Source organism: Coffea arabica, chromosome 1c (genome assembly GCF_036785885.1).
Source record: "Coffea arabica cultivar ET-39 chromosome 1c, Coffea Arabica ET-39 HiFi, whole genome shotgun sequence".
Lineage (NCBI taxonomy): Eukaryota > Viridiplantae > Streptophyta > Magnoliopsida > Gentianales > Rubiaceae > Coffea > Coffea arabica.
Genome location: NC_092310.1, coordinates 57,306,759 through 57,328,965, shown reverse-complemented (window position 1 = coordinate 57,328,965; position 22,207 = coordinate 57,306,759). Strand labels below are relative to the sequence as shown.

General features: G+C 37.4%; 5 protein-coding genes across 5 annotated transcripts; 4 read left to right on the top strand and 1 right to left on the bottom strand.

Moving 5' to 3' along the window:
- The first annotated feature begins 427 nt into the window (after positions 1-427).
- On the top strand, positions 428-3,041 carry LOC140037374 (pentatricopeptide repeat-containing protein At3g22690-like). The gene is made up of 2 exons (XM_072081495.1): positions 428-1,181; positions 1,287-3,041. The coding sequence occupies exons 1-2, from the start codon at positions 657-659 to the stop codon at positions 2,748-2,750; spliced, it is 1,989 nt and encodes a 662-aa protein (XP_071937596.1). The 5' UTR covers positions 428-656; the 3' UTR covers positions 2,751-3,041.
- Positions 3,042-4,272: 1,231 nt separating this feature from the next.
- On the top strand, positions 4,273-5,178 carry LOC140037378 (basic blue protein-like). The gene is made up of 2 exons (XM_072081500.1): positions 4,273-4,638; positions 4,758-5,178. Exons 1-2 carry the CDS (start codon positions 4,449-4,451, stop codon positions 4,955-4,957), a joined length of 390 nt encoding a protein of 129 aa, XP_071937601.1. The 5' UTR covers positions 4,273-4,448; the 3' UTR covers positions 4,958-5,178.
- A 1,847-nt stretch (positions 5,179-7,025) lies between these two features.
- On the top strand, positions 7,026-10,276 carry LOC140006718 (probable serine/threonine-protein kinase PBL26). The gene is made up of 4 exons (XM_072049129.1): positions 7,026-7,250; positions 7,335-7,524; positions 8,411-8,802; positions 9,604-10,276. The coding sequence occupies exons 1-4, from the start codon at positions 7,035-7,037 to the stop codon at positions 9,973-9,975; spliced, it is 1,170 nt and encodes a 389-aa protein (XP_071905230.1). The 5' UTR covers positions 7,026-7,034; the 3' UTR covers positions 9,976-10,276.
- Positions 10,277-11,162: 886 nt separating this feature from the next.
- Positions 11,163-15,089, top strand: LOC140004286 (thiamine-repressible mitochondrial transport protein THI74-like). Its single transcript, XM_072081484.1, has 4 exons — positions 11,163-11,371; positions 11,742-12,401; positions 12,554-12,977; positions 14,295-15,089. Exons 2-4 carry the CDS (start codon positions 11,886-11,888, stop codon positions 14,585-14,587), a joined length of 1,233 nt encoding a protein of 410 aa, XP_071937585.1. The 5' UTR covers positions 11,163-11,371; positions 11,742-11,885; the 3' UTR covers positions 14,588-15,089.
- A 314-nt stretch (positions 15,090-15,403) lies between these two features.
- LOC140037369 (uncharacterized) lies at positions 15,404-18,539 on the bottom strand. Its single transcript, XM_072081492.1, has 5 exons — positions 18,399-18,539; positions 17,713-17,781; positions 17,487-17,584; positions 16,659-16,975; positions 15,404-16,049 (listed from the first exon to the last, which is right to left on the bottom strand). The coding sequence occupies exons 2-5, from the start codon at positions 17,719-17,721 to the stop codon at positions 15,631-15,633; spliced, it is 843 nt and encodes a 280-aa protein (XP_071937593.1). The 5' UTR covers positions 17,722-17,781; positions 18,399-18,539; the 3' UTR covers positions 15,404-15,630.
- Positions 18,540-22,207: the final 3,668 nt, after the last annotated feature.

Sequence of the window (22,207 nt, the reverse complement as noted above, 5' to 3'; positions counted from 1 at the left end):
CATAGTCTCCAGGAAGTGAGTCCTGAATGTATTATTATGTTCACCATTGCTGCTCTGCCCGCGTCCGATGAATGAATGTAGGTGCACACTTTCGAGTTAGCGTCGTTCAAGGCAAAACAACCGCGTCCGCGTGCACCAAATAAATATGTTGAGGCCGGCCTTCTGAGAATGGCTTATGAGAATCAAATTACTCAGCCGAACCACTCCCTTGTGTGTGTGTGTGGTTTTTTTTTTTTTGGGTTTTAAAATATCAAAACTTTCTCTTTCTACAATTGAGGTGTGTGAGTGTATTTGAAGGGTGATTGGAAATATAAATTTTTTTTTTTATGAAAAAGAAAAAGGCGATCTGAATGTAATAAATTAGTTTTAAAAAATATGTTTATAATTCAAGAAAATATGTTTGAAAAAAAAAAAATTGTATCCAATCGAGAAACCATTCATTGTTAGCCCGCTAGCGGTGGGCCTGGGCCCAACATTTCTCTTGCTTTCTTAATCTCCCGTCCAGAAAAGATTGAAAACATTCATCGGTGTTCGTCCGCTGCGTGCGTCCGGCGTCGCCGACGACGGCGACTCAATTGCAACAGATCATTACACATCATCTTGAAGTTTCTGAGAGTTAAATGATCTAATTAGTTAAGAGTTATCCCGTGACATGAATGAACAGACATGCTGGGCTAATCAAACTTGGCCTTGACAGCAATCCTATACACGCCTCCAAACTCATTGCCGAGTACGCACGTTTCCCATCGCCCAGCTCACTGAGTCATGCACACCGAGTCTTCGATCAAGTGCCTTTCTACCTCCAAGACACCCCTCTATGGGCCTCTCTCATCTCCCTCTATTCCCGCTCCCACCAACCCCACAATGCCCTCCATCTCTTCTTCCATATGCTGCGCCCGCCCCAGGCCGCCTCCAATGCCCTGCCCAATACTTACGTCTTTGCTTCCGTTGCTCGGGCCATCGCTTCAGCCCCGGAGCAGCTTTCTCTAGGTCAAACCCTTCATGCCCACGTCATCAAGTCTGGGTTTCTACCGCAGGACGTCGTTGTTGAGACAGCTTTGGTGGATATGTATGCAAAATGCGGGGTTGTAACATGTGCGTACAAGCTGTTTGATGAAATGCCTCGCAGAAACTTGGTGACTTGGAATGCGATGATTTCTGGATATATTCAAAACGGAATGGTAATGGATGGGTTCGAATTGTTTTCAAACATGAAATGCTCGGAGTTTTATGCGCCAGATCAGTTCACTGTGGCGACTATCTTATCTGGCTGTGCTGGTGTGCAGGACTTGATGTTGGGAGAGCAAATGCATGGGTTTGCAATTGTTAGTGGGTTCGAGTTGAATTGTTTGAATGCGATAGCTACCATGTACTTTCATTGTGGTGAAGTTGGTTCGGCTGAGAAAGTTTTGGATGGAATAGGTGGGGATTTTTTTGTAACGCTGATAAAGATTAGAGGGTATGTTTCTAATGCCAAGTATCGTGATGCTTTAAATTGTATATCTTCTGCCAACAACGGCATTATGATTTTGCGTCAGGACCATAAAGTGATTGTTCCTCTTTTAACTGCGTGTGCAAGGCTTTGTTTGCTCAGAGTGGGAAAGCAGCTTCATGGACTTATCAGTACTTTGGTCGAGTCATGTTTCCAGTTTAACTTGTCATATGAAGATGGAGCAATCATTGGATGTGCTTTGATTGATATGTATAGCAAGTGTGGGGATGTTTGTGAAGCTCGGAAAGTTTTTGATCACTTGCTGCCTCAAAATGTTTCCCATGGAAATTCAATGATGTCTGGTTATATATATAATGAATTAATTGGGGATGCTAGGGCTTTGTTGGAGATTTTGCCGGAAAAAAACGTTGTTTCTTGGACCACCATGATGACAGGGTATGTGCAGAGCGGTAAGCCAAAAGAATGTTTAAGTTTACTGGCAGAGATGTATTGTAGCAAAGAAGGGTTGATAGGTAACTGCTTGACTTTTGTGGTTAGTCTTGAGGCATGTAGTTATTTAACAGATCTGGAAAATGGAAAGCAGATTCATGCGAAAGTTGTTCGGACATTAGTGAGTGCGGCCACTAATAATGTAGTCATTGGAACAGCTTTGATAGATATGTATTCCAAGTCCGGAAATTTGAATTATGCGCAGACAGTTTTTGATTTGATGGTGGAGAAAAATGTTGTGGCATGGACATCTATCATCATGGGCCATGCAGTTCACGGTAACGGATTTGATGCCCTAAAACTTTTTCACCAGATGATTGGAATGGGCGTTGAACCAAATGAAGTAACATTTGTTGCTGTGTTAACGGCTTGTAGTCATTGTGGTTTGGTGGACAATGGATTGCAGTACTTCAAGATGATGAAGAAGTATGGTTTAGTTCCAAGGGAAGACCATCAAACGTGTGTGATTGATATGTTGGGACGCTTTGGCAGGCTCGATGAAGCATTTTATCTGCTTGAGGAAATTGAAGATACAGATTCCAATTGCGAGTCCTCTTATGGTACTGCATGGGCTGCATTACTTGGGGCTAGTCAGTTACATGGGAACATAAAACTAGGGGAAAGGATAGCTAAAAGAATGGTGAACAGAAACCAAACTTCTACAGCCCACGTTACTCTTTCTAATGCTTATGCAGCAGCTGGATTGTGGGATGAAGCATATGGGGTGAGAGAGAGCTGGAGAAGAGAAGGGGACGTTAATGGTGAGCCTGGTTTTAGTAGCATCAGCACGCACCTTCAGAACTCGTGATCTTGACTTGTTAATTAGAGAAAGCTGTGTCACTGGCATAGAGATGCTATTTTTTGTTGCTTGTGGACAGCACTTTCTATCTGAAAAAAAGTTCGTACATTGATGAGCTGATTGGCAGAAATTTGTATGCAACTCAACTCTGCTTTGGCTGTCAAATGTAATCTTTAGTGTTAATGATAAAAATCTCATCATCCAAATAGAGATGAAAACGATGCCTAAGCTTTTTCAGTTCTCTAGGTCACATGAAAAGGATAGTTTGAATAACAGGCTTCTTCTGAGGCTTAAAAGTAAGATTCTTGATCTTCAGAAGGGGTTCAAGTTGTTTAGACACAACAAATGCTTGAGCTTGGTCTTGGTCTGAGAGGGGCTCGTGATTACCAAGTATTTATCATCTGTTTTGTGCGGCTTCAGGTGGTGGAAATAAGAGTTCCCCGCTATCGACCATGAATTTCCTAGGTATTTATGATGCTTGTTGCTGGAAAAGTCAGCTAGGGGTAGTTTCCGTAAAACTTTAATTCTTCTCTCGGGCAATCTAAGGTTGTGTTTGGATTGCATTTTCCGTCATTTTTCATGGAAAAATTACTGTAGCGATTTGATATATGTGAGGGAAAAAGGTGATAGGGAAATGTGATCACGAAAAACGATAATATTTTCCGACGGAAACAAGCAATCCAAAAGAATGCAATTTTTTTTTTCCCACGATAGATGATTTTATTGATAAAAACTTACAGTATTTGAGCAACGGCCCAAAGAACTGTACAACATGTACCTTGATATTTAAGGGGTAGCAAAAGTTCTCTCCCCATCTCTGAAAATGCCTAGTGTATATTGGCTAAAACTATTACAATGATCCATATTATCGAGTTTTCTTACGCAAAAGGAGTACAATTGAAACAAGTTAACTAAACTCTTGATGACCTCCACAAGCGTGCATGTATGTATGTCTGCCCTTGCGCCTGCCTTTATCATGGATAAAAGATGCCTGTTCTTGCATGCTATTTGGATTCTTTACCAACGCTTTTCCTTTGCTTTCATTAAGGCCAATCTTACAGCTTCGGCCTCATGCTGGACTTTCTGATTTGAACTTCTCTCCACCAGTGCCCATTCTGCTTTGGATTGGGCTCCATTCAGCTTGGCTATGATCCCAATTCCCAGTTTGTGTTCCTCCAAAAGAATGTGACTGCATATTTTTATTTTTGTTGATTTGTGGCTGAATTGCTGTGGATTAAAATCATTTGATTCTGTATCTCAGACCACCGTTAAAAAGCAAGCAGAGAATATCTGCAGTGCATTGGACCCGTGACCAATGCGTCAGTTCAAGCTGAATGTTTCTTGCCCGTGAACTATATATGTTTGAATTTCTTGCCACCAACTCACCAACCGTGGAATACCGACCAAAACTGCTTATTTCATCATAAGCAGCTCCTGTCCCTAGCGCTTTGAAATCTATAAGACTATATATCATGATAATAAATATCTTTAAGTTTAGATGCCCTTCAACCACCGGTTGAACATCACGGATGAGTATCCCCTTGAACTAATGTGACCTTTGCTGAATGCCCAAGGACAAAAAGGTCTGCCCAACTCCCGTGGGAGGACTTATATAAGACGAGCTAGCTTTTACGTGATCCTAGCAAATTCTCTCGAGCATTTTAGTTACCCATCTTTCTTGTCATTCTTGCATAGGAAATTTGCAGAATGTATGTCCAGGGAAGAAGCAGTGCAAGGCAAGCTACTGCTTTTGCGGTTCTGATGATTCTGCTTTCTCTGTTTTCCCGCCTCCGGGCCACTCAAGCAACCACCTACGCCGTTGGGGATTCTTCAGGCTGGAATTTCAACATGGGGAATTGGACAGAAGGGAAGAGATTCAATGCCGGCGACATACTAAGTAACATCATTTTTTTTTAAGTTTCTTTGCAGTAACTAGGACACAATTAGGGTAGTTAATTATGATCGAGGTTTCATGTGCTCAGCCGTCGTTTCTCCTCCTTTTCTGCTTTCTTGCAGCTTTCAACTATGATTCTTCTCTACACAATGTTGTGATGGTTGATGCGAAGGGATACGAAAATTGCTCTGCTTCATCCAAAGCCAAAATTTACAACAGTGGAAATGATAAGATAAAGCTATCAAGGGGAAGGTACTATTTCATTTGTACCTTTCCAGGCCACTGTGATGGAGGCTTGAAGATTCAACTTTCTGCTTACTAGAAACCAATGTATATAATATATGTCTCGTGTCTAAATAAAGGGTGATATACCATTACCATCCCATTAGTCATCGTAGTTTGCAGGTTATGAAGGGTGCTTTGTATGTGGGTTGTTCCATCATCCTCGGTGGGGATCTGGACCTGGAATTTTTAAGTTTGCATGTGTGTTTGTTGTATATGATTCTGAGAACGAGTTATTAGAGTGGGCATCACCATTCGCCATTTGCTGATTAGTGTAGCATATACAGGATATGTGCTTTGATTACTATCGGGTAGGTTATTGCCTTCTGGAGTTTGGACGCTAGAATTGCTCATTGAGAAGAGGTTTGTCTCGCTGATTACTGCAAGAAAGTAGGTTAAGGGCTGGGGCTGTCGGAGTTAATAGTTCAATGAGGGATGAACTTCACAAGCCTGCTGATTTACCTATAAAATCACGAGCTTTAGAGCAAAACATTGAATTATAAATGATTCACTGGTAATTTTGCATTTAGTATGACCACGCTTGGGATGCAGGAAAAAAAAAATAGTAAAAATTAAGTTGGGAAAGAAAAAGTAAAGTCATGTTTGATAATCCAGTTCAACACTTAAATTAATTGATTCAGATTTTAACATATTCAGATCGCGCTGAATTTTCTAGACAAAACTTGTTCCTAAAATTAAGTGATAAGTTATTCACTTATCACTGAACGTGATATGCACTCAAATGTATTAGATTTAATATTTAACAATTCAATAATTTAATGAATTCAGACTTCAAACTTCAAATTTATCAAACGCATCCTAAGGTTTACTTTGATATCCTGAAATACAGAAATTAAGAAAAAAAAGACCTTGTGAAACCAATATATCAAAACTCATACTTATATTAATTATTAATTTCTCTCTCTGAAAATCGTTTGATATTTTTTTTTAAAAAACAAAAAAAAAAGAAAAGGAAAGTCATCCATATGACCATTAAGACACTGATGCAATCTTTCAAAAGAAATACGGCAATGGAGTGAGTTGTGTGTTCCCATCAAAAAGCTTATAGGTAATAAATTTGTCCCCGGCTACGATACAATGGCCAACAATGGCTCGTGCCAGCTTCCCCGTCAAAGTCTCTCTCCCTTTCCTTTTCTCATTTTCTGCGGGAAATTCAAAATCAAAGTCAACACTCATTCATCTCTCCCTTTTGTCTTTCCCTCGCCTGAATCATCTTTATCGCCATCTCATTTCTGTTGCATGCATTAAAATTCCTACCTTAGATGACATTCATGAGCTGCCTACCTACCTACATAGATTATTAGATCCTTCCAGCGTGTGGAAATATTAGCCCATCGATTGGATTTAAATTACCCTGTCTTTTGAATTTTTAATCAATTCCCATGTGGTTTTACCATCTGCATTGGTGAATTTAGGTGAAATCTTTCTATTATTCTTTTTCATGCCCAAGTTCTGAAGAATCAAATATAGCAATCATCATCTCTTCCGCTTAATCCCCTGATAAAAGCAAACCTCTGCTAAAGTTGTGGTGTCCAAAATACTCAATTCATTTTTGGTTTCTTGATATTTATAAGGCAGAGATCAACAGCCCTCGTTGCTGATTAATTCATATAATTCAGCTAAGTCATCAAGACGATCAGTGTATTATTATCGGGCAACATTTTCTTGGTTGCGATATCATTTTGTAAGGATTGAAAATGAGTTGTTTTTCATGTTTCTCATCCCATGAGAAGAAAGCATCCAAGAAATATGAGAGAGGACCGCACCTTGTGGTTCGTCCTCCGACGGAGCCCCCTCAACAGCAACCTCGGCCCGCTCAATGTCAACAGCCACGGCCTGGTAAGTTTGTTAACGTGGCCTTTCGCAAACTTTTTGATCATTGAGGACTCGTCTTCTCAGGATGGCTCATTTACAAGTCCAGTTTTCTTTGCCTATAGCATGGATGGCTCTATTGGAGTCTGCAGCACCTGTTCATGAATACTAAGATCATTGATGTTTTAACCATATTTTGTCAACCTGATCTTATGTGGATAAACCTGTTGAGTACAGAGGGAAGGGCTGTAGGATCATTCCTTGGATATGTGATTTCATCTGAAATGCTCGAATTTTGTTGGGCAGATAATCCAAGGAAATTTCCTGGTGAAGCCACAAACCACAAGGCTGACCACAAAGACGGAGCCAATAACATTGCCGCCCAGACATTCACTTTCAGAGAGCTTGCAACGGCGACGAAGAATTTCCGACAGGAATGTTTATTGGGCGAAGGTGGGTTTGGACGAGTCTACAAGGGTCGGCTGGAAAAAACTGGCCAGGTAATTCTGCATCGTCAAGACTAGTGCAACTGGTATTCATCTTGGAACTTGCTTTGGTTTCACTTAAATGTGCTGTTGATACAGGAAATAGCTGTGAAGCAACTAGACCGAAATGGATTACAAGGAAACAGAGAATTTCTTGTAGAGGTTCTGATGCTGAGCCTTCTTCACCATCAAAATCTGGTTAGTCTAATCGGTTACTGTGCTGATGGAGAGCAGAGACTTCTGGTGTACGAGTATATGCCACTGGGATCTCTTGAGGACCACCTACTAGGTACTACCAAACATCTCTCCTCTGTACTATTAAAATTGGCACCGTTGAAAGATATAATTTATTTCCATGGACCAAAAAAAAAAAAAAAAATTCTGAACATGGCCATCAAATCATGCAAATTCCTTAAAAACAAGCTAATATCAACATTCATATAAGGGAAATTTGTTCAAAACCTACCTCACGCTTCGTCAGATGAATTTTTTCATTCATCACTTTTAAAATATTAACTCTATTTTTGTTATAAATTCAAATTAATTAAATTTGATCATCATCTAAGTTTTCGACCACTTTTTAATCTAAAATCGTCACGTGACATACATGCAGTTATTTTTTATATACAAAAATATCAAATCCCACTTTTCTTTTTTAGTGGTAGAAAAGAATATAAATTAAATCAGATCCCGCTTTCTTAGGAGAAGAACTAAATATGGTCTAGGTCAAATCTTATATTTTTAGAGACAAAAGTAAATATGAATCAGATCATTTGTTTAACTACAAATGAGATAAGGTATAAACTGATTAAAAATTTAGATTGTAACCAAATTTTATCTACTTGATTTTATAAAGAACATTAATTTACTATTTCAAAAGTAAAGAACAAAAAAAATTATTTGACGAAATATGAGAGATTTTTTTTAATGATTTTACTTCGTACAATTAACATTTTGAGTTGAGGTCATTGAGAAGGGAAACCTATCAGCGCCTCGGAATAAATGCCAATAGATAGAACTTTGATTGAAAACAGCAAGAACTTCGAGAGCTGACTGACTCAAATCTGCCTTAAGCTGGATTACTTATGATTGCATACTTACCATTCATTCTCACTGAGAGTACCTTTGCTTAAATCCGAGTGACAGAAAACTCGCTAATTCGAATTTTTCTTCAGAGGTTCGACCGGGACAACCTCCGCTGGATTGGTTTACAAGGATGAAGATAGCATTACATGCGGCCAAAGGTCTAGAGTATTTGCACGACAAGGCAAATCCCCCAGTAATTTACCGCGACCTAAAGTCGTCTAACATCTTGTTGGGCAGGGAGTTCAATGCAAAACTCTCTGACTTTGGATTAGCAAAGCTAGGACCTGTCGGAGATAAATCACATGTGTCTTCCAGGGTAATGGGGACATATGGTTATTGCGCTCCCGAGTACCAAAGAACTGGTCAGCTAACTGTCAAGTCAGATGTATATAGCTTTGGTGTTGTTTTCTTGGAGTTAATTACAGGACGAAGAGCCATTGACACCACAAGGAGTCCCCAGGAGCAGAACCTGGTTTCCTGGGTAAGTTCATCATTGACTTGATTTTGCACCTCAAACTATGGTTACAAATGATTCGAGCCGCTCGCGCGAGCAGTTCTAGTCGATCTTGAGTTGGTCAAATCGAACTCGAGCTTGAGCTCGAGTTTTAAATTGACAGCATGGATCTTAAGTTTGAATTTGAGTTTAATAAAACTAAATCATGACTCGATTCAATTAAGGCAAAGCTAAGTTCGACTCAACTCTGATCATTTGCAACCCTATCACAAACTACTGAGTCATCCTTATCTTTCTTTCCATCTTCCATCTTTTAAGATTTATTCTTAAGAATCCCAAGACTAAAGTGGACAAAAACCAGGCCACCGAGGGCAACGTGAGAGTCATGCAAGATTTACATTTGTAGTTATTACTTGGATAACCTCTATTCAATCTGCTCTGTGCCAAATCGTATCTCATAAGCAAATTATGATAATAGTAGCATGCAGTTTCTGTAGTTTCGAGCCTGAAAATAAGAGGGTTGGAATTGCTGTCGTGTTGTACGGATGATATAGAATTCCAGATGCATAATATTCCTCCCAAGTCCCAATGGACTGTATTTAACACTCATCCACACTAGGTACAAAAGACAGGACTTTTGAGAAGCAATACCTCTAACATGAATCGTCACAACCTAAGATGAGTATGACATTATAAGAAAAGCTGAAAATTGGGCTACTGACCATAGCTATCCTTGCAATTCATCTTTGTCTTGTTCTTTTCTGGGAACTGTCCAAGGTTGCACCACTTTCCTGACAGGCAGCGTTTGTTTTGTTTGATCAATGCCAGGCGGAACCCATGTTCAGGGAACCAAGTAGATTCTCAGAGCTGGTTGATCCACTTCTCCAAGGAAATGTCCCAAGAAAGAGTTTAAACCAAGCAGTGGCGGTTGCTGCAATGTGTCTAAACGAAGATGCCTCGGTTCGACCATTTATCAGTGATGTGGTCACCGCTCTCAGTTATCTCTGGGTAGGACCAGATTCTCCAGGATTGACTGCAAATCCTCCCCCTGTCACGTCGACAGATACAGTGGAAAACAATCGCGAAGTCGATGATATTTCAGCAAATGAACGTCAGAAAGCAGTTGCAGAAGCCATTGAATGGGGTTCCAACTCCAGGACTCAAAACATCCGATCAGTCTCCAATGGTTCTTCAGTGTGACATCAATCTTCATTCACGGTAGTTTCTCCAAGTAGAAAGCTGTATTTTGTTTTAGATAAAAGAGATGAAATTAGATCCTAAAGTAGACCTCAAAACATGGGATTCTGTCATTCTGAATACGTTACACTATCCCACCTGGTTGCAGCAACACAAGTGCACGCGGTACTTCAATTGCCGTCCTACTTTCTTCATATACCAAGGAAATAGGGGAGTACCTAGGATCATCCTATGCTGCAAAATAACTCAAAGGTTGCTTGCCATGGGTAAATGTAGAATTTCAGCTCGTGCTTAACTTGAATTTTTTTCTACCATGGCTGAACTATTTTCTCTTGTACAAACAGAACGATCACTCACAGATCTCTGGATTTCTTTCAGAATTTACATGAATCCCCCTCGAAGTTTAGAATCATTGAATTCTACTCCTACCACAAACATGCTAATCCCACACTATACAATGGGAAATGAAAACAATTCCATGAATTGTTACTTAAAAGGAGGGGGGGGGGGGGGGGGGGGGGGGGAATTCTATAAGCAAAAAACAGTTATATTAAACAAAAAACTTCGGCAATATAAAACAGTTATATCACATCATTAGTTGACAACCAAGAGATTTAGTCTGCATTTGATCAAATTGAAATTTGAAATTTGAATACGTTTAAGTTATTAAATTGTTAAATGTTTAAATTCTAATATTTTGAGCGTATTCTGCATTTAAGTGATGATAAATGAATAACGTTTCGCCAATTTTTTTTGGAGTAAATTTCGCCTTAATGCTTCAAATTCATTTAATTAATTAAGATGTCCTATATTTTAATAATCAAATGCGTTTGAACATGTTAAAATTTAATTTTATTAAATTTAAATACTGAATTATATTATTAAACAGGCCGTACATTACATTGATCAATCCCTAAACACAAGTTCACTCATCCAAAAATAAATAAGCCAAAATCTAATCATCAGAGTATACAATTTGTAAGAACCTTAAAATTATAAACCAAACTCGGTCGAAGTAGTAATCGGTTCGTTTAAATTGGTTTATACTTTTTTACACCCCCGCTCGTATTATTAATTGGAAATTCACAATAAATTTCTTGTTTTGGGGTGCTTTTACGATTTACTAACGTAATATCAACTCATTCTGCAATTTACTTATTATAAAAGGACGTAATTTGGCCGTGACCGCGGCGAAACAAAGGAGAAAACGGGGCACTCGTAATCCCAGGTCGCTTCATCTGGCGGAGGCGAAGATCCACCTGCAACAGTGTAACTGGTACTTTTAAAAGAAACATATTATTATAAACTCTTTCCCGACAGAAGGAAAACCGCCAAAGGTCGTTAATCTGATTCTAACCACCACCCTTCAATCCCCAAAATCAACGGAGACTTTTCTCAGGTACGCTTATTTTCTAACTGGTCGACTTTCCTTACCGTCTATTTTTTTTGGTCTTTTTCTTTTTCCTTTTCCTTTTTGGGTTGTTTTTCCTGCCTCATTTTATTGCTGTTTCGTGGTATATGATGTTCTTTAATTATGCCGAATTCGACGAATGTTACAGGTAACGGGTTGGATGTACTTCTCCGTGGATTTTTCATCAAATGGGGTTTTTAATACTAGGATTGCTACGTACTTAGCTTTGAGATTCTTGGATTGACTTTATCGTGTTTGGTCATTGCTAATAACTTCTAGTAATTTCATTGATCCTTTAGTCAAAGTTCGGATTTTTTTCTTAGGACAGCTTTGTTATTCAGCTGACTTTCTTTTCCAGATTGCTGGTGTGATACTTGGTTTTCTGATGACAGCAAGAGACGGACTTTCTTGTTGGTGTACTAAGTAGAAATTGGGGCTTTAGCTTTTAGAATGTTCTGGTAGAACAAAGGTCTGATGTTTGATTTGGACTTGGTTTAAAGGAATGAAAAAGCAAATTTGGAGATGGCTTTTGGGCTTATTATATATATTTGCAGTTGCAACTATCTGGATTGCTGCTAGCTTTGTGGTTCAATCAGTTGTGGATGGTGGTGTTTCGCCATTTTTAGTGACATACATTTGTAATTCATTGTTTTTGGTATATATTCCCTTGGTTGAAATTGGCCGGATTTTGGAGGATAAGTATGGTAGCATTCTATTCTGGTGGAAAAAGAAAGAAATTAGTAGTTTGGAACATTTAGCAGACTCAGAGGAGGTGATTCTTCTTGAAAACAATGAGCCTGGCATTCAAGCCGATACTTCAGCATTGGATGTGGTTCCTGAAGAACACACTGTCAAAAACCATAGAAGAGGAGTCATTGTTCAAGATGCTAATATTGGATTAGATGCAAAGGGGCGTTGGACACGCACTAGAGTAGCAAAAGTTAGCTTGTTAGTATGCCCGTTTTGGTTTCTTGCACAACTCACATTCAATCTTTCACTGAAGTATACAACCGTAACGGTAAGCTTTTATCCTTATCTTGCCTTCTTCCTTTTACTTTGAGTAAATGGTTGTGTATGTGATCTATGTCCTGTTTCTTTTTTGTTAGCAGTCTAATTGTGCATTCTTGTAGATCTGATTTAATTCTAAATATCTGTTTTGCTTGTGAACAGTCAAATACCATTTTAAGTAGTGCCTCCAGCTTGTTCACCTTTTTGGTTGCTCTTGTGTTTTTGGGAGAGATGTTCACATGGGTGAAGCTATTTAGTGTTCTTCTGTGCATGGGGGGCACCATAATTGTCAGCATGGGTGACTCAGAAGCAGGATCCAGCTCTGTTGCTCCAAACCCTGCTCTTGGAGATATTCTCTCTCTTCTATCTGCAGCCCTCTATGCTGTCTATATTACCCTTATTCGTAAAAAGCTACCAGATGAAGAAGATGGAAAAAGTGGCCAGGCCAGTATGGCACAGTTTCTTGGATTTTTAGGTTTGTTCAACCTCCTCATATTCCTGCCAGTTGCCCTAGTACTCAACTTTACCAATCTGGAGCCTTTTAACATTCTTACGTGGAAGCAACTAGGTCTAATCATTGGTAAAGGTATGTTTAGATCAATTTAAGATCTTCTTCGCACTGCCCATTTCCTTTTAAAATGAGTTTGTGATGTGAACAAAAGATTCATGATTTCTTTTACTTCTCTCTGCTATTCTCTTGTTTTTCTAGAGTGTTTGTTTCACATGATAGCTAAAAACCTAAATATGCTTCATGCGACCTTTATACTGCATTTTAATTTCATTTTGAATTGTAAAGCTCTTATTAGTTCTCCTTTGGTACTCCAGGCTTTTGTTAAGTAAACATTTTGTTGTGCAGTTAATGCTGATATTCTTTTGTTCTTAAGAATAGATTTTAGATACAGCCGAAGACATTAATTCACCCCATTGTTTGTTTTTTCTTCTCTAAAAGATTTTCTAGTTTTCAGCAAAATATGATATCTGGTTTTGCCTGGTATGGAAAATATTTAGAAGCTTTAGAAGACTTTGTTTTATCAATAGTACCTAAACTTGAAGTCAAAAAGAAGTCATTTATCTTCCTTTGCCCACCTCATTACTTGAGAATCATGACAAAAGAAATCAGGAGGAAAAAATTAAACAAGACTAATAACTGATAACTGCTTTTTGTGATAGAAAATCCGCTGTTAAAGATTTAAAATCATTTCAAAGTTAAAAGAAAGATAGCGGGTGCAGTTGCCTCAACTATCCTCTGCTAAATCAGCCATTCTAATTGAGCGAAAATCTTAGAGCTGCCTCAAGGTATTCATCCTTTTAAGCCAATCTCATAAAACCGAGCAAAGGCTTTCCATCAAACAAGTCGTTTATGGCTGATGGAGGTTTACTTTGTCTCACCATACTGGCCATCTTTAAAATTAGTTCTATTTATTTTGAACACTTGAAACCTTAAAAATGATCTTCTCCAACCATGGTTGATTCAAGAGTTCAATATCTAGCATCTGGCCAAATTTCTATCTTGAGGAAGAAGCCAAGGATGTGAGGTAGCAGGGAGTGGTAAGCTTTTGAAGGTTATTAATGTGGTGAGGGAGCAGGGAGTGGTAAGCTTTTGATGTGAGGAAGAAGCCAAATTTCATGTTATTAATGTGGTGAGGGGGCAGGGAGTGGTAAGCTTTTGAAGGTTATTCTCATTGTGACCTAACTTTGGGATGCACAAAGTCACATTAATAAGGTGGTTCTTTGATCCTGGGAACAGCCTTATTCTTTGAATTGCTTTGTGCAGAATAGGTTCCAAATTATATCCAAATCTTTAGCTTTTGTTGGCAGGATGATGAGCCTATCAATTGCTTCCTTATATTGCTCTTTTTGATATGTTTGTCAATCTGTCTAAATGTCTTACAAATATGACTAGGTTTGCTGGATAATGTCTTGAGTGATTATTTGTGGGCAAAAGCAGTTCTTCTCACTAGTACAACGGTAGCAACAGCTGGACTTACCATACAAGTTCCATTGGCTGCAGTTGTGGATTCAATAACCGGAAACACACCCCACCTCTTAGATTACATTGGCGCAGCTGCTGTTATGGTTGGTTTTGCAGGCATTAACATCCCTCCAAATAGCTGCTCGGGATCAGAACAAGGATCTTTGGAACTCGAGAAGGGAAGTCTCAGTTCAGCTGGGCAGGATCACCAATCATCAAGATGACCTGCTGTGTCTTTTCTGTATTTCTCGTCTCATGTCCTGGAGCTGTGAAATTTTTGTCCACTTGTCTTTTAACATTCATTTCAGGGGAGTGATGCGATGAGGATGTTTACTGCTGCTTAGGGCCCAGAGGAGGAAAAAAACCGGGATTGGCACTTCAGCCCTCGTTAAATTGTAAATCTTTGAGAAGTATACAAAGAGTCAAAGATCCAAAATCCAGCAGAGAATCTTCCTTAAAACTCATCTTGGAACGAGGTTCGGTGTTCTTGGCCGGTTATTGTGCGCGTCCTATTGCTTAGAATTCTCGTCTTCTTCATCAATACAAAAAGCCAAAAAAAAAAAAAAAAAAAAAAAAAAAAAAAGGAAGAGGAAGAGTGAAAGCTTACTGTTTTTTTATTGATTACAATACTGCAAAAATATTCCGAGATCTAGCAGGATTTGTTTCGTTTTACCGAAGGACTGAAAAAATGAAAATTATGTAGGATGCTGCAAGTACTGCATGTTATATTGTGGGTTTTTTTTAAGTTTTAATTTTAGCCAGTAGATTTCAATTTATTTGTGAGGAGACTTGCCCGCAAGTTTGTGCTTTCATCAAACAAACTAGCCCTCTGTTTTCTCCCGTCAGTCAACTTAATGCGCCACCAACTTCGTTGATACAGCCGTTAAATTTTTCACTTTCAAAAAATTGCATACATATGCCGCCCTGCAGAAGCGTCACCCGCTGGGGTTGGCAACTTTAAAATTCCAGACGGCAGCCTACCATCTCAATGCATTCCACATATGCCCGAGATAACCAAAATGTAACATTAACAGGTCAAATATGAATGTCAACCCTGTGGGGTTGCACAAGCATCTTGGATAAAGACAGAGATATGTCCATAATTGAAAACGTCGTTGACAACATATTGCTGATATGGAAAATAAGTTTCGTCCAAGTCCTGTTTCGTCATTTGACCAATAAAAACAATTGGACAGACAGCTGCCATCTGTAATCCACAAATAGAATCGGATTTTAGTAGAGAGAATAAAATGTGTTATTTCCATTTCTAACTCTGTGCCACATTCATGTGACCATATCTTTGCATAACTCTCCTTGTCGCTAGTGCTGCAGCCTCACTTGCTCGCAAGGTTCCAGTTGCCATAATTGCAGCAAATTCACGGCCTATCTCATCTTGTACTTTGCTGCGTGCGTCACCAAGAGAGTCTCCTGCTATACCATTACCTGACGGCTTCTCTTGTCCACCACCTGTGGGTTTAACAGCAACAGGCACAGTCTCAGCGGTTGACGTTTTCTGCTCTCCAGCAGTGGCTGCTTCCGCTTCTGATCTCGACTTCCCATCAACTTCTTTGTTACTAAGACTGCTTGCTTTCTGGGTTGCAGGCGCTGTGGTAGCAGGCTTGAACTGGGGAGCCTGTGGCACTACACCTGCTCTTAATGTCGTCTCCAGCTGCTGTATCATTGGCACTAGATAGAGAAAATATTGTTCATAAGAATGACAGATTTGTTTCCAAGACAGAGTTTCAAAGTAACAGCATCTCAAGGCACATTACTGTTTGACATGGCAGCTATTTTCACAAATTTCAGAACATAAGGAATCTCAAACTTGGCACCGTCTCCAAATCAATTAGAAGCCCTGATTTCTCTGATTGATATAATGATGATCTCATTTCGCAACCCTAGATGGTGATTGCTTTGATCCATTCCAACTTGTTAATTTTTCCCCCTCGACATCTTCTCTATCAATATATGAGAAAGTCGTAGAATGCTAGTGCTTGGTCAAGGATGATGCAAGCGTTCTATCTACTGACTAGCAAAGTACCTGGAGAGCAAATCCTTTACATAAACTTTTAGCATCTCTTCTTTCAAGTCTTAAGTCATCATTTACTGTCTCTCTGTCTTACCTTTGTAACCAGAACAAGACCCAAGTCATGGCAAGTCATTTTATACATCTTAAGCACTAAAACGCATACCATGCCATACTTATTCAAAGGGAACAAAAGACATTACTGATACACACACTTTCCAAGTAAAATATCACATTATCAACAGATTTTATAGGGATGGAAAACTCACAAAATACGGCTCCCATTGGGCTGTTGAGCACTTCATTTGGCAGGTTTAAAATGTAGTCAGGGATGGTTGCACTGACTAAAAACTGAGCAACCTCATTACTGAAATTGTTGCAATTATGAGTCAGAAGACTGTAAGTTTGTTCTGTGTAGCGGGGACTAATCTCTTGCAAGTAAATTTCAAATACATCCTTAGGCACATGCGTGATACCAAGATCTACAACTCGAATTGGAGTACCAAAAGGAGTCCGACCAGCAGGTGTCTGTTGAATGCCACCTCCAAAATAGTACTCAGTACCATAAACTACTATTCCTGTGTGCCTGAATACAAGCGGAAAGAAGCTCAGAGACCAAAGTCCAACACGCAACAAGACACCAAATAAAAGCTAAGGCCTTTAAAAGCTATCCGACTCAGAATAATATATTATCCTCTAGCTACAAATGAATCTCAAAAGAAGTGAAAATATTTTGAAAATAACTTTTCTGAAAATTGTATGTCCTAGTATTTATTAAGCAGTTTTGACATAAATTATTCCGCATGATAGTTATCATCCTTTAGAAGCAGACCAAAGTCAAGCATGACTAGGAACAAAAATCTCATATATCACTTGTAAGTATTCCCAATAATTTGCAGGAGAAAAATTACATTATCATTGTAATCAAGTTGACAACCATACGTAAACAAACAATAGTGCTAGTACACTTGCCAACATAGATTTAATCATAGATTTGGTCAGATTATACCATGGTAAATCTACATAACAAGTCAACAACAAGTAGCCATTTATAAAAATGAAATAGGCATCCACAATAGTTTTGAGTTAAAACATACCATACACCTTCAATAGCTTTCCCCAAAAATGTGGTAGATAATTGCCGGGCTAAGCCTTGGCTTAAATCATAAACGTTCAAGGAGACTTTGTGACCATCCTGCAGTGATCCAAAATAAATTCAGACATATAGTTACACGTAGATTTAGGTTTGATAATAAAGATACATAACAAGAACAGATAAACAACTGCTTTGATAAACCCCGACATCGAAGAAGGCTAACATACCTCAGCCATCTCAGATATACAAAACTATAGCCAAAAATGCAAGTTAAAAGCCTGCGGAGCTGGGATAGCCTACAAATGGCAGAAAAAATCATGAATGACTTTACCATAAGGTATAAAACGCAGCATGATAAAACCCATTACCAACCATGTAAGTAGATCAAAAAAATATTAATGTGTGTGTGTATTTGGGGGGAAAAATACAGAGATAGAGGGAACCAAGAAGCAAACAGCAAAGTCAAGGTCAATAACTGTAATCACAACCTAAGAATCTACTCATTGCTGTCCATAACATAACTGGGAAGTTAATAAGAGGAAAAACAAAAGAGTGTGGATTCTACGAAGGTAGTATCTTCCGCATAATGCCCCTTACTTAATTAAAAACAAAACTAAGAGCATTATCAAAATATTCTCTTTAGAACCCAGATAATAAATACATTCCCCGCAATTATACACAAAAATCATCCCAACACTATCGTGAACATGATACGTGAATTTTTGCAGATCCGGACATAGATCTAATCTTTCCTCCTTGATTGTTTTGAACAATTCAAACACCCAAGCAACTGGGCCGATTTTCTGAAACATATTTATATTGTTTACTCCGAAAAGGTAAAAACTGGGAAATTTTGCAGCGCATAAGGTATGTAATTTCGCATCACATGTATTCAGGTAGAAGAGACACGTACCTTCGAAGAAAAAAAATGCGTAGCCTGCGAGAGGACTAAGGAGAGGCCTAGACCAAGTTTTGATGCCAAACACAAAAACGACGACAACAGAAGTTATTATACAGACTTACAGAGGCTTCAACTTTCAAGGGAGAGTTTTATAGGCCAATGGAAGGTCCAAGATTCTCTGCGACGACCCGTTTTCCATTACTTTCTAGAATGTACGCGCCACTAGTTTTTGGACACGTGTTCAATTGATTACTTGGAGTTTCGGCTTGGTGTCTAACGCGAGACTTTGTGACTTTGTCTTCGCTGTTCCGTTTTGTTTATTGATTCTTTTGCCTCCTATTCCCTCTACTACTTGACTTTATACATATTAATTTCTTTTTTTTTTTTTGGGTTGGATTCTCCTTGTACTTTTATTTGTCTTGAACAGTTTTTGAGTCTTTTGACATGAGTTTGGCGTGAATGTGAACATAGGGCAAGGACATGACTTTCGCATGAGTGTGAACATAATAGGGCGAGCTAAGGACAACACAATGGACTAATGGTCTACTTGGACTCCGAGAGTTTTCTCAATTACTGTGGCTTGGCTCCTTACAAATTAATAATTGTTATGAAATAATTAAATGTATGGATATCCCTTTGTATTTTCAAGAGAATTAATTCATAATTTATGGTTATATTATGTATAGAAGTTACAATCCATAAATCTACTTATGTAGTGGAGAAACCGTTTCATAAGTTTTTTCATATTATTGTAGTAGTGGATGTCTAATAAAATTAATGTTTCTTTAATCTTGTAGTACATATATATAGAGGTACATTGACACCCTTTGGAAGGACTTTTGTATTTTGTTGGAATACAAGAATATCATTCTCCATTGCTCTACTTTTTCTCTAATATCTCTATTCATACTATAGTAGTTTATTAGTTTTACAACACGTTATCAGCACGAGTCTCTACTTTTGAGTAAAAGGTGAAAACAGAGGCTCTACCTTGAATAAAGGTGAAACACAAGATTTTGTCGAAATTCTGCCCATATTTCTTTAAGAAAATTCTCAGGTAAATTTCTAACTCAAAAACTTATTTCAATTTCTTATGGCTAACATTTGAATGATCACAAAATATAAGTGCTTAATGCTGAGCAACCACTAACCACAACAATATATTGTTTGACATCTTTAAGGAAATATTTCTCCTTTTAATTTTACTTATTTATCTTTATAATTATTTGTTATAAATACTTATATTCTGATGCATTGAGTTTTGGAGATGCTATTATAAAAAATCAATTATATTTGATGATCTACTTGTCCTTTGAAATATTTTAAAAAAAAGACTCGACCACCTGAAGATGGTTGTTCTTTAACGAAAATATTTGGGCACTGGAAGATGGTCATTATTTCAAAAGCCTGGTATGATAAATTTACCTATGACTACAAGAACATAATTCTGTAATTTTCAGAATTACTTCTCAGTTAAAATTGTGTCTAGAAAATTTTACTCATAAGGTATATTGAAAATGATATTCTCCACAATTGATTTTTTGAATATGCTCTTGTAGTAGTAATATTAAGAGAACTTTTGAGAAGTATTTTGTACTTATTGCATGCTAATTCTAGTCCATTCCCAGAAGTGAATGCGACTAAATTTCAATTTATTAGTTATGATTATTGTCATGACTATGATTTTGGTAAATATATATTTTACCATGACAAGAGAAAAAGTTACCACTTGAAATGGGATAATAATGATGAGAACAAGAAAGTAAGGATCTTGAAGATAAATGTCTCGAAGTACATATGAGAAATCAAAATTATAATAGCATCTTCACATGGCCAATTTCTTTAAACACCCTGAAGGTGTATGATGCTTGATTTAATTTATGATAGTAATTGACTTTTTTTCCTGAAGAAGAAATGGATGTTAAACATTTGGGATCAAAGGATTATGGTGATGATATTTGTCCCATAAAAATTATGGTGATAATGATATGTGTCTCATTAATAAGTGCTACTATATACACTATTTTTCAACAAAAGAGACAAACACAATTAGTGGTAGTGCTTAAGTGATTGAAAGCTCCAGAAGAGCCACTACTATATTTCTCCCTGTAGGAGAAAAGTTTATCATCAATAAAGTACTACTTTTTATCATGTCTCGAAAAATTTATTGAATTTGAATATCCGTTGAAATGGATATCAAATTGAGACACTAAATGAGATAATAATATAATTATATTTAGAAACAAATGAGATAAAGGTTAATTATATCATAATAACCATTCGAGAGAGAAATGGTTATCGATATAGTTGTCTTCATTCTCATCTGATTTATAATCATTACCTGCAGTAAACCAGAAGTTTACTGATCCCAATTGATATATGATTTGATAAAAGTGAGAATATTTGAGAGCCGACAAGTATTTATACATACCCCCTTTATATTATATATGACTCCAAAAGAAATTTAGAATTTATGTCGGGTATAAATCACTTTTTACAATTAAATATCGTAAAATATTTGATAAGTGATCTATTAAATGATTTATTTATTCTGATGAGTTACGATTCCAGCTATTAGGGGGAAGAAGAAATCAACCGAAAGAAAATCACCTGAAAATTTGGATTTTCTCGATTCTCATACAAAATAACGTGAACTGGAAGTTCAAGAAATTATTCATTTGCAGAAAATTGCAAACCAGTTATCAGATATATTACCGACTCCAGAAAAGTTATTAAATTAACTATTCTCGCAGGAAATACCTTAGTTAAAATTGATGTCCCTGAAGGACATGCACAAGTAGTACAAATAAATTTAAGGCAGGCTTACCTAATATAAGGTATGAATTGATTTCAAATATCTCCAGAGATTAAATAAATGTCATGACAAAATTCAATCTCTTGAAGAGGTTGCTCTTGAAGAGCCAACTCCTGAAGAGAATTAAATCATACAAAATTTAATTGGAACCTAATGAAATGTAGCATTTGATATTATAGAAATTGATGAGAATCATGAATCTAGATCGGTTGATGAATGTCGGTATAGAAATGATTGTTTAAAGTGGAAAGATGCAATCCAATCTAAATTGGATTTATTGATTAAAAGAAAAGTTTTTGGACTTGTAGTCCAAACGCCTAAAGGTGTAAAACTAGTAGCTCAAGGATTTTCACAAAGGCCTGAATTTGATTATGATGAAACGTATTCACCTATAGTGGATGCTATCACATTTAGATATCTTGTGAGTTTTGCAGTACATGAAAAATTAGATATGCGTCTAATGGACGTCGTTACTGCATATTTATATGGAAATCTTGAAAATGATATTTATATGAGAATCCCCGAAGGATTCAACATGCCTGAAGCATGCAAATCAAATTCTAAAAATATGTATTCTATCAAATTACAAAGGTCTTTGTATGGACTCAAACAATCTAGACGTATGTGGTATAACCGCCTCACTGAATGTCTAACTAAAGAAGGTTATACCAATGATCCAATATATCCACGTGTTTTTATCAAAAAAAATTGATCAAATTTTGTGATAATTGTGGTATATGTTGATGATCTAAATTTAATTGGAACTCCTGAAGAGAGTCAAAATATTATTGAATATTTGAATATATAATTTGAGATCAAAAATTTGGGAAAGACAAAATTCTGTCTTGATTTACAAATTGAGCATTTGAAATGTGAAATTTTTGTCCACTAAACTGGTTATACCCGGAAGGTATTAAAGCGATTTTATATGAATAAGGCACATATATTAAATATTTCAATGGTTGTCAGATCATTAAATCCTAATAAGAATCCTTTTAGACCGCAA